At 45.8% G+C, this 10,036-nt stretch overlaps 4 protein-coding genes across 9 annotated transcripts; 2 read left to right on the top strand and 2 right to left on the bottom strand.

The window, feature by feature from the left end:
* The first annotated feature begins 155 nt into the window (after positions 1–155).
* On the top strand, positions 156–1,433 carry LOC128304135 (protein tilB). The gene is made up of 2 exons (XM_053041276.1): positions 156–165; positions 229–1,433. The coding sequence occupies exons 1-2, from the start codon at positions 156–158 to the stop codon at positions 1,431–1,433; spliced, it is 1,215 nt and encodes a 404-aa protein (XP_052897236.1).
* Positions 1,431–2,182, bottom strand: LOC128304136 (uncharacterized). Of its 2 annotated transcripts, XM_053041278.1 has the most exons (3): positions 2,026–2,182; positions 1,724–1,962; positions 1,431–1,655 (listed from the first exon to the last, which is right to left on the bottom strand). In XM_053041278.1, exons 1-3 carry the CDS (start codon positions 2,099–2,101, stop codon positions 1,464–1,466), a joined length of 507 nt encoding a protein of 168 aa, XP_052897238.1. In that variant the 5' UTR covers positions 2,102–2,182; the 3' UTR covers positions 1,431–1,463. The 2 variants fall into 2 exon arrangements, with proteins under 2 accessions (XP_052897238.1, XP_052897237.1); XM_053041277.1 differs by having other exon boundaries at positions 1,724–2,182.
* Positions 2,183–2,404: 222 nt separating this feature from the next.
* LOC128304024 (uncharacterized) lies at positions 2,405–4,909 on the bottom strand. The gene is made up of 4 exons (XM_053041146.1): positions 4,709–4,909; positions 3,865–4,648; positions 3,313–3,804; positions 2,405–3,242 (listed from the first exon to the last, which is right to left on the bottom strand). Exons 1-4 carry the CDS (start codon positions 4,858–4,860, stop codon positions 3,051–3,053), a joined length of 1,620 nt encoding a protein of 539 aa, XP_052897106.1. The 5' UTR covers positions 4,861–4,909; the 3' UTR covers positions 2,405–3,050.
* A 1,002-nt stretch (positions 4,910–5,911) lies between these two features.
* LOC128300750 (threonine--tRNA ligase 1, cytoplasmic) lies at positions 5,912–9,854 on the top strand. 5 transcript variants are annotated; one of them, XM_053036932.1, is made up of 4 exons: positions 5,912–5,937; positions 7,353–7,401; positions 7,493–9,415; positions 9,478–9,854. In XM_053036932.1, exons 1-4 carry the CDS (start codon positions 5,920–5,922, stop codon positions 9,621–9,623), a joined length of 2,136 nt encoding a protein of 711 aa, XP_052892892.1. In that variant the 5' UTR covers positions 5,912–5,919; the 3' UTR covers positions 9,624–9,854. The 5 variants fall into 5 exon arrangements, with proteins under 5 accessions (XP_052892892.1, XP_052892891.1, XP_052892890.1 ...); XM_053036931.1 differs by lacking the exon at positions 5,912–5,937 and adding an exon at positions 6,535–6,664; XM_053036930.1 differs by lacking the exon at positions 5,912–5,937 and adding an exon at positions 6,535–6,664 and having other exon boundaries at positions 7,490–9,415.
* The last annotated feature ends 182 nt before the right edge of the window (positions 9,855–10,036 follow it).

Here is a 10,036-nt window from a genome sequence, read left to right as displayed (position 1 = left end):
GCGCGCATGCCTCTTGGAGGTTGATAAATTACCCGATATGATCAATTCACCAAACAAACGAATGTTGCATCAAATCAATGGTTACCATGGAAACGTTTCAAAACAGTTCGACGTGGTAGAAGGATTTTTAGAGCTGATTTCAATTTTGTGAAGTTATGGTTAGAAGTAAGTAATTACACTCTAGTTTCTTAAAATTTAAATTTCTTTAATAATTCCATATCCCAATAGTTACAGAACAGTTGATACGTAAGAAATCGGAGCATAACGAGCTAATTATCGGTACGCTTGAGGAACTTTCGTTACATCAGGAAGACATCGAGCGCATCGAGCATATCGGTCAATGGTGTCGAGATCTCAAGATACTACTGCTGCAATCGAATCTCATCCCAAGGTTGGAGAATCTAAATCGACTGAAGAGACTAGAATATCTAAATGTAGCAATCAACAACATCGAACGTATCGAAAACCTGGAACCACTAGAGGCACTTCGGAAGCTCGACCTAACACTCAACTTTGTCGGGGAGCTAACGAGTGTTGAAAGTCTCCAGGGTAACTACAACTTGCGTGAGATGTTCCTTACCGGTAATCCCTGCACGGATTTTCCGGGATATCGGGAGTACGTCATAACGGTTCTCCCGCAGCTAGACCATCTCGACGGGAAAGAAATTACACGCAGTGAACGTTTGCGTGCTGCCAAAGACTTTGCTTCCTTGCGTGAAACGGTCGTACAGCATGAAGTGTTACACAAGATCGAACGGGATGAGCAACGGGTTCGTGTGCAGCAGTCGATTACGGAGCAGGAAGAGTGTGTACGTGATCTGCCGGATGATGATGAGCGAAAGGCAAGCGAATTCTGGCAGCAGAAAAGCGAACACTGTCCAGAAACACGCATCCAAATGGCAAAGTTCTCACGCCGCGGTAAAGACCGCCCTGCCAGGGATGCCGATAAGTCGGAAGAGCAGAAACGAAAGCGAAGACTCTTTGCTGAATGTGGTCGCCCGTACAGTTTGAATGAACCACGGTTAAGCTTTGAATTTCGCGATGAACCGGATCGATTCGAGCTGGATTTACATCTGTACAAATATCTCGACACGTCGCTGGTGGATGTGGACGCCCAACCAAACTATGTGCGCGTAACGGTCAAAGGTAAGGTGTTTCAACTTGCCCTTAAGCATGAAATCCAGGCAGATCGTTCCACCTGTCAACGATCGCAAACCACCGGACACATGTTAGTTGTGATGCCAAAGGTACACCCCGAACGCATGATTAAACCATCTACGGGAAGACAAATGATTTCTTCTTCAGGATCTGGAACGGTGGCACGACCCAACACTAATTTAACTGGAACCGTAGATATTCGAAGCATTTGCAACAGCACCAACAATTCAAAACCGTCCCGAATAAATGAAGACGAAGTACCGGACTTGATTTAAAATCATTAACCACTCGTTTACCTCTTTATTTCAATGCAGTAATCCACTTTTTTCCAACTCTTTTGCAAAGTTAGCAAAATCATCCTCAGTAAATACACTTTCTCCTGCGGCACCTGTGTTACCTGTTTCATCTGTAGCCGTTGTGCTTTCATTCTTATTTCTGTTGCTTTTTGGCACGCGTACCCGTGATACGTAGTGACCGGTGCGCGCACGCTTTAAGATCTACGCAAAAGGAAATGGACAATTGAGGTTATATGTTTTTCTGCGAAAGTTCACTTTACCAAACGTACCGTTTCGCGGGATACATCGTCCAGGTTGGATGTGGTTAGCATTAGCAGTTTTTTAACGTTATCGTCTGTAGGATCGCGCCGATTGGCAAGCTCTTGTCGTACGTCCGTGACGGTGAGCTTTTCCCGCCGGCGTATCAAATCTTTTTCTACCTTTTTCCCTTTCTTCCCAACTATCTGTACTAGTTTCTGGTGTCGAGGTATCAGGTCCATAGCACTTGCTTTTCGTTTGGTTGCTTTTTCTGTAACGAGAACAGATTGTGTTATTGGTGCAATGTTTGGACGGCAATTGTGAGTGCTTTTACCATCTGTTTTGTGCTTTGACGAAGACAGTTCTTGTTCTGCTAAAGCAAATGCTTTTTTCACAAGCGATTTAGACATTTTTATAACTAAATTATACTTTAATTTTGCTGCATTTAAACGAAACGGCGTAGAAACGCTCTCCGGGTGGCCGATATCATCAACACATGCATTTGTTTACATTTTATTCCGGCCATTATTACATTTTAATGCGGCCCACTGTCATTGATGACATTTCACAGTGATTGCAAATAAGCGAAAACACCGCGCGGTTCAAAATTGTCGTTTTCCACTGATTCTTTCACAAATTAAAATCGTTTGAAAGTCTTTTGTGTTTATCGTTTTGTGTACAAGCGTTTATTTCAATCTTGAATTGAACAGTGTATTAAAGCGGTCGTCGTCACACTGCAAATTCACGGCGGTAAAGCTGTGGTATAAATTCCGGAGCAAAATTAGTGTTTATATAAGAATTCGACATCGATTTGTGCTACGGGCTTTAGATGGAATGTACGTTAAAAGAACGAACTTGTTTCCTTGTACTTATCTTTAGACACACGATCGTATCGATAAGCTATTACGTTTTCGATTTTAAGCTATTTCGTACTGTTAACATTAACATAAAATCGCGTACTTCTTTCAATAGAAAACATTACATACGCCTATCATTCGGCAAGCTCAATAACAAATGCAGAAACTCTCAACAAACTGCTTAAGAATGATAAATCTTTCCTTCAAACGTAGACTTACTAACCTTGGTTGTACGTTCACAATTTAACATGCGCGTGTTCTGCTGCCATCAAAGTGTTATCGTTAAGCTGTCGAACGCAACGGAATCCCAGTGTGTTTTGCGATACACGCATTATTGCGAATGGCGAAGATCGATTAGAAAAGAGATGCAACTGCCAAAAGTGTTCCCGCGTGCATCGGCGTCTTACGCACCTTAATTGCGCGGTTCGAGCTAGCTGCTGCTACTATTGCTGCCACTGCTGGTGATGCGTTTCCGACGTTCGCCGGAGCTGTTGGGCAATTTTCAAAGGTTCTCATCCAGAATGTAGTCCTGCTCATCCTGACGGTCCGGCAGGCAAACAAAGAACTCGAACAAATTCAGCACAGGACCTCGGGAAAATGGGTTCTGGTATCGGCCACGCTTGTCCCGCAGATATGGGTAACGTTTGTAATTGAACATTTCGTTCGTTGTGAGGTTCATGCAGGCATGGAGGATCTAAAAGGTATATGTAAATGCGTTATGTTACATACGGCATGCATTCCCATTTTGTATGCGTCACACTTACCGATGTGCACGTAAGAATCCAACCAAGTCCACAAAAAACGAACGCTTCCAAAAGCCCAAGCACGTACAGCAAACTGAAGCCCTCGATCATTACGCAGTAGCACGCGAAGTAGATAGTGAACGAACAGTTGATGGCGATGCTCAGCACAAACAGTAGAAACCACATCCGATTGCGTAGACCGACGCAGTTGTAGATGAACGGACAGTGATGATCGAAGTACGATACGCATCGATTGCATATACGGCAATGCTTGGCTCTCAATGGTCGCAAACACCTACAGCTGTGACACAGTCGCGACAGGATAACATTTCGCTTCTTCCACTTATCAAAGTACGGGATCTGCTTGATCGCCCGATAGTAGGTGTCGGAGTTGAGTGGGATATAGCCAGGGTCTCGCCGATTAGCTATTATCCAGCTGATCCACATAACCGCATTCCAATAGATGAAGCAATAGTGCGATCGTCTCAAGATGTTCCACGTGATGGGAATGCACTGTAACAAGATCAGCAGCTAGTAAATGATCAGTAACGAGACCCGCCGAACAGTTCTTACCCTTATCATGTACATCGGATATCCCCACAGCAAAACGGATACGAGGAACAGTATCAGTGGACCCTTCGAAGCGCCTGCCCCACCGAACAGCATTCCCCAGATCTCCGAGATCGGTGGCATCCAGCGAGACTTTTTCTTCATCTCGTTGTGCAGCAGCTTAACCACCTCACTGTTTCGGTGGCTTTGGGCAAGCATCACAGGCGTCTTGCCATTCTTATCACGCGGTTCCAGCTCCAGATTACGCTTCTCGCACAGAATCTTCACACACTGCAAGTTGCCCGACAGGCAGGCAAGATGGAGAGGTGTCGAACCGAAGTTGTCCGTCTTTTGCAGATCCACCCCGGAGTACATTAGCAGACGGATGAGATCGGCATGTCCCTTATACGCTGCCCAGTGCAGTGCCGTATCACCGTTTATGTCGGTAAGATGGTTCTGTGCGCCCATTCCCAACAGGTAAGCTGCCGTAGCGGTACGGCCGTACATACAGGCCGTCATCAACGGTGTGAGACCTTTAAAGTCGGCCGCATTTACTGCAACACCGGCCTGTAGGAGTACCTGCACGACTGCAGCATGGCCTTTCCGACAGGCCCAATGAATAGGACGTGGTCCTTGCGTTCCCAGACAGGGCAAATCGACTGGGGCATTCCTTTCCACGAGATAGCGCATCATTTCCACATTACCGTCTAGTGCCGCCCAGTGAGCTGGGGTGTATCCGTGCTTGTCTCGGGCACTCAGTGCCTCCTGGCCCACCTTCTCCACCAAATTCTCCACCTCCGACAACTCGCTGGAATGGAGAATTGTTGTAGTAATAATCTACCTGGAGGACAAAAGTTTGCGTGCTTACCCCGATTTGATAACATCGAATATGTCATCCATGCTGCTCTGGATCAATATCTCGCTGCTGTCGGTACGCGCTAGCAAGTTGCTATCCTTCTCCTGCGTTGGAGTCTTCTCTTCCTCCGGATGGTGTGGATGATCACTCTCCTCGGTGACCATATTGCATGATGCGGTCAGGGGCAGTGCCCACACCAAAGTGCGAGCACTACCAGGACTCGGATGCACTCGGGACTGCGTTTTGATACCGTTGTCGAGCGCCACTTTCGAATAAACGGACGTCCACTTCGGTCACTGCTGCTCCTGCTGGCTACAATCGCTTCCGGAACTTGCCTTCAGTGTATCAAATCGAAGCCGTTCCCTAGCTCCAGAAATTGTCTTTACGCTTCAAAACTGATGTGCAACGGAAAAGTTATAAGCAGCTGGTGAAACTATTTGTTTCAGTGTCCAACACAACTCCAGGAAAACCTTGCTCACTGTCGAATCCGAAGGCGCCAAAGACTGTCGCGAATGTCTGGAAACAAGCCGTATGACTGGTACTGCGGTGATATTGATTTTCCGATTGATGGACAGCGATTGGGAAAAAGTGAAAACTTTCCACAAAAGACAAGAAACTTCCGCGATATTGCAGGAGCATGCGTGGTTGGCGTGAATGGAAATTTTTGACAACCGGTCGATTGCGCCAACAAGGAACCGGAAGGGGTGCAAAAGGAATGAAGCATTTGTTTTGGAATTGCATCGTTCGATGCGGTAGGTCAGTGACAACTACAAAGCCAAAGGGGGTGTGATTTGGAGACATCCCAACATAATTTGTATGTTGTTTTATGTTAATACAATCCATATGTTCTTCTTGAATACATAACAATAACTAACGACGAAAATAATTGTGCATTACTGAATAGGGAAAAATTTGGAAAGGATTTTTTTTTCTAAATCTGTACTAAACGCTTCAACGTTTCGTGTTTCAATAAACGATCATGTTTACTTAAAAATGGCACAGTTTGGCAACAACCATCTATTCTAACGACAACGTTTTCGGAGCCTGCGCACTTGATTCTGTCAAAAACATTCTCCGACCTGCAAGAAGTCCAAAGGGAAGACCTGGTTTCTCTGTTAGATTTGAGATTTATCAAAGATTGACCCAAAAAAACAGTGTCCGGGTTATTTTTTGGGTGTGCAAGCTGTTTTACAACCAACAGGCACTAGAAGAACGCCATTGTAATGGGTAAAAACAACAAGGTAAGGATCAGGAAAAGGGTAGCACACGTTGTAACATGCGGACACGTTCAATGGCTACCGGTGTTCGGTCATAATTTCCACATATAAATAGATGCACATGGGTGCCCAATATTAATGTGGCATACAGTTAATTTGTCGTTTATCTGTGTGAAAACGTGACTACAAAAGTGGGAAGTTTGCTTCTGATTGGTGCAACGGGATAGGCAGCATATGTCCCTGATATGATGCAATACGTGTACGGCATCCACTGGAGCTGCAACTGGAATGGACATCATCATCATAGGATATAGTTTATCTTTGGCTATCCAAAAATGTAAAAGAGTGACGGAACATGAAATTTAACTTAATTTCTATAGAACTTTCTTAAGCAAGATTGTTTTAAAACCCATTTTTACAAAAGAAAAAAAAACGCAAGGAGAATCATCCAAAAACCTGATCGATGAAACGTTTCATCGATTCCTCTCCAGCCCTTTGCCCTTTGAAAGAATTCCAGTTTCCAACTCTGTGTCGACCGTGCTTGAGATCGATGATTTGACAGCGTCTCCACCGAACAACTGTCAAAACGACCTTTCCCCACGACTGCAAAAGCCAGGAAAAGGGATTTTTATTTGCGAATCAATTGAATTCAGGTGTTCTGGAGAAGTGCTCACAAAAGCTAAAGGTGAAGAAAATGTCGGAAAACGCTCCAGTCGCCGAGATGGAAAAGCTGGATTTGAACAAACAAAAGGCATGAGTTAAAACATCCCTATTCTTAAACCTATCATTAGCGCCGTGTGGTGTGCGGTGACCGTGTACCATCATCTGCCAACGTGTTGTGTTTCGGCAACAGTGAAGGAAAAGTGCATCCGCCTGTAAAACTGACGCTAAATGTGCAAAGTAGAGTAAAAGTTAAGCAAAAATGCAACAGACAGTCGGTGTGTTGGCGGGCCGATGTGCACGATGGTCGCTGGTGACCGGTGTTCGGATTGCGTACCGTGGAAATGGTAGCCGGGAATGGTTGATGTTACGGCAGTTGCATCGATTGGCGCAGCCTACTATTGGAAATCAGCATTCCGGCAAGAATCGTCCTTTTGCTACACTGGTTCGTTAGTCGACAAAGCATAAATGTTTTATTTTTTGCTTGGAATGTGTTTTCTTTTCTTGTTTTACATTGATGTCTTCTGAAAGCGCACATCGACGGTGCGATGGGGAATTCCGCTTATGTTCCGTAGCGTACACAATAGTGACATAACCTCTACATTGCGCATGGGGAGAATGGGTGGCCTTTTTTGAGGAGGACGAATAACTAACGTCACACTGCCTCCGAGCAGCACAATGGAAACGATTTTATTTAGTTGTTTATTTAGAAATAAGCACGAATACACATATTTGCAAGGTTTTACGATGTTAACAGACGGATGTTCTTCTATTTGTAGGCAAGTAAGGCGAAGAAGGAGAAACAGAAGAATGCTGCAGCGGAAAAAGGTATGACGCATAATAGTGGAGTGCGGATATGATAAATACTGCGTGCAACTATTCTGATGCAATACTTCCCACTTGTTTCTATCGATAGCAGCAGCCGTCGAAACCGCTCAGGCCGGTCAGGCTTCGAATGCCGGTGGAGCATCCAAAGATGGGCCGGAATTCATTGATCACCGGATCAAGATCTATGATGAGCTGATGGCTCAGTACAAGGAGGAACTGGAGAAGAAAGAGAAGACTCCCATCAAGGTAACGTTACCCGATGGCAAGCAGGTGGATGGATTAAGCTGGCAAACAACACCGTACGACGTGGCAAGAGGAATCAGCCAGGGATTGGCGGATAATACCGTGATTTCGCGCGTAAACAACGAATTGTGGGATCTGGACCGTCCGCTCGAGGGTGACTGTAAGCTGCAGCTGCTCAAGTTCGACGATCCTGACGCGCAAGCCGTATTCTGGCACAGTTCGGCCCACATCCTAGGGGAAGCGATGGAAAATCGTTACGGTGGTCACCTCTGTTACGGGCCACCGATCGAGAACGGGTTCTACTACGACATGTTCCTGGAGGGTAGTGGAATTTCTAACCAGGATTACGGTACGCTGGAATCGGAGGTTAAGCGCATCGTAAAGGAGAAACAACCGTTTGAGCGGCTGGTAATGAAGAAAGCCGATCTTTTACGCATGTTCGAGTACAACCAGTTTAAAGTGCGTATTTTGAACGAGAAAGTAACAACCGACACTACAACGGTGTACCGGTGTGGCCCCTTAATTGATCTGTGCCGTGGGCCGCATGTACGAAACACGGGCAAGGTGAAGGCGTTAAAGGTGGTGAAGAACTCGGCCACCTACTGGGAGGGTAAGGCGGATGCGGAAACACTGCAGCGCGTGTACGGAATTTCGTTCCCTGATCCGAAGCAGCTGAAGGAATGGGAAAAAATTCAGGAAGAGGCGGCCAAACGTGACCATCGGAAGTTGGGCAAGGAGCAGGAACTGTTCTTCTTCCACGAACTGTCACCCGGGTCGTGCTTTTTCCAACCGAAAGGTGCCCACATCTACAACACGCTGATGGGTTTCATTCGGAGCGAGTACCGTAAGCGTGGCTTCCAGGAAGTTATTTCACCGAATATTTACAACGCGAAGCTGTGGCAAACGTCCGGTCACTGGCAGCACTACGCGGAGAATATGTTTTCGTTCGAGAGCGAAAAGGAAACGTTCGCGTTGAAGCCAATGAACTGTCCGGGGCATTGTTTAATGTTTGACCATCGGAACCGATCGTGGCGTGAGTTGCCACTGCGTATGGCGGATTTTGGTGTGCTTCATCGCAATGAGCTGTCCGGCGCACTGACCGGATTGACGCGTGTACGTCGATTCCAGCAGGATGATGCACATATCTTCTGCATGCCGGAACAAATTCGTGAAGAAATTACCGGCTGTTTGGACTTTTTGCGACACGTGTACACGGTCTTTGGATTTACCTTCAATTTGGTCCTCTCCACACGGCCCGAGAAGTATCTGGGTGAGATTGAGGTGTGGAACGAGGCGGAAAAAGCGCTTGCCGACTCACTCGATAAGTTTGGCGAACCGTGGAAAGAAAATCCGGGCGATGGTGCGTTCTACGGTCCGAAGATTGACATTACGATTATGGATGCGCTCAAGCGAAACCATCAATGTGCTACGATTCAGCTCGATTTCCAACTGCCGATTCGGTTCAACCTGAACTACATCGACGACAATGGGGAAAAGAAACGACCGGTCATCATTCACCGTGCGGTGCTGGGCTCGGTGGAACGTATGATTGCCATCCTGACGGAAAATTATGCCGGCAAGTGGCCGTTCTGGTTGTCCCCACGGCAGGTGATGGTGGTCCCGGTCGGACCGATGTACGATGATTATGCGGACAAGGTGCGGCAGCGGCTGCACGAGGCCGGGTTTATGGTAGAGGCCGATCTGGATGCGGGCGATACTATGAACAAGAAAATCCGCAACGCACAGTTGGCACAGTTTAACTTTATATTGGGTAAGCATTTCGAAGACAATTGCTGTGGTTGGAAGTTAATGTTAATTTAATTATTTTTACAGTGGTTGGCGAGAAAGAACGAGGCTCGGAAACGGTAAATGTGCGCACACGCGACAACAAGGTCCATGGCGAGGTATCAGTGGACGATTTGGTAACAAAGCTATCAAAGCTGCGTGACGAGTATGCTCGCGGAGAAGATCAGTTTTAAGCTGAATTGGAATTGTCCAGTGCATTTAGAGAACCATATCGTTTGCAATAAAGCAGCCGTACAGCCTTTTGCATCGAATATAACAAGCCAATTTGTCGCGTGGAACTGCAGTGATTAGACAGGGTCTGTTCATTCTTTGAAATTTCTATATAAGTTATTGTTCATCATACGTTCTGCTTGTACCACAATCTCCCGATAATGTTTTGAAATGAAATAAACTTCATTTGGAATCTTAAATTGAATAGTTTTCGTTAACAACAATTTGAAATATTAAATAAACCTGTTCTTGCGACATGTCGTTCGAAAAACGAACTGAGGAAAAATTGAAGTAAACAAAACAAATGGAAAACTGCCAGTTTGCGGTCTGACATTTGTACCGGCTGTCACATCGTGCCATTGTAAACAAATACTCA

Source organism: Anopheles moucheti, chromosome 3 (genome assembly GCF_943734755.1).
Source record: "Anopheles moucheti chromosome 3, idAnoMoucSN_F20_07, whole genome shotgun sequence".
Classification (NCBI taxonomy): domain Eukaryota; kingdom Metazoa; phylum Arthropoda; class Insecta; order Diptera; family Culicidae; genus Anopheles; species Anopheles moucheti.
This window is presented reverse-complemented; position numbering and strand designations above follow the sequence as displayed.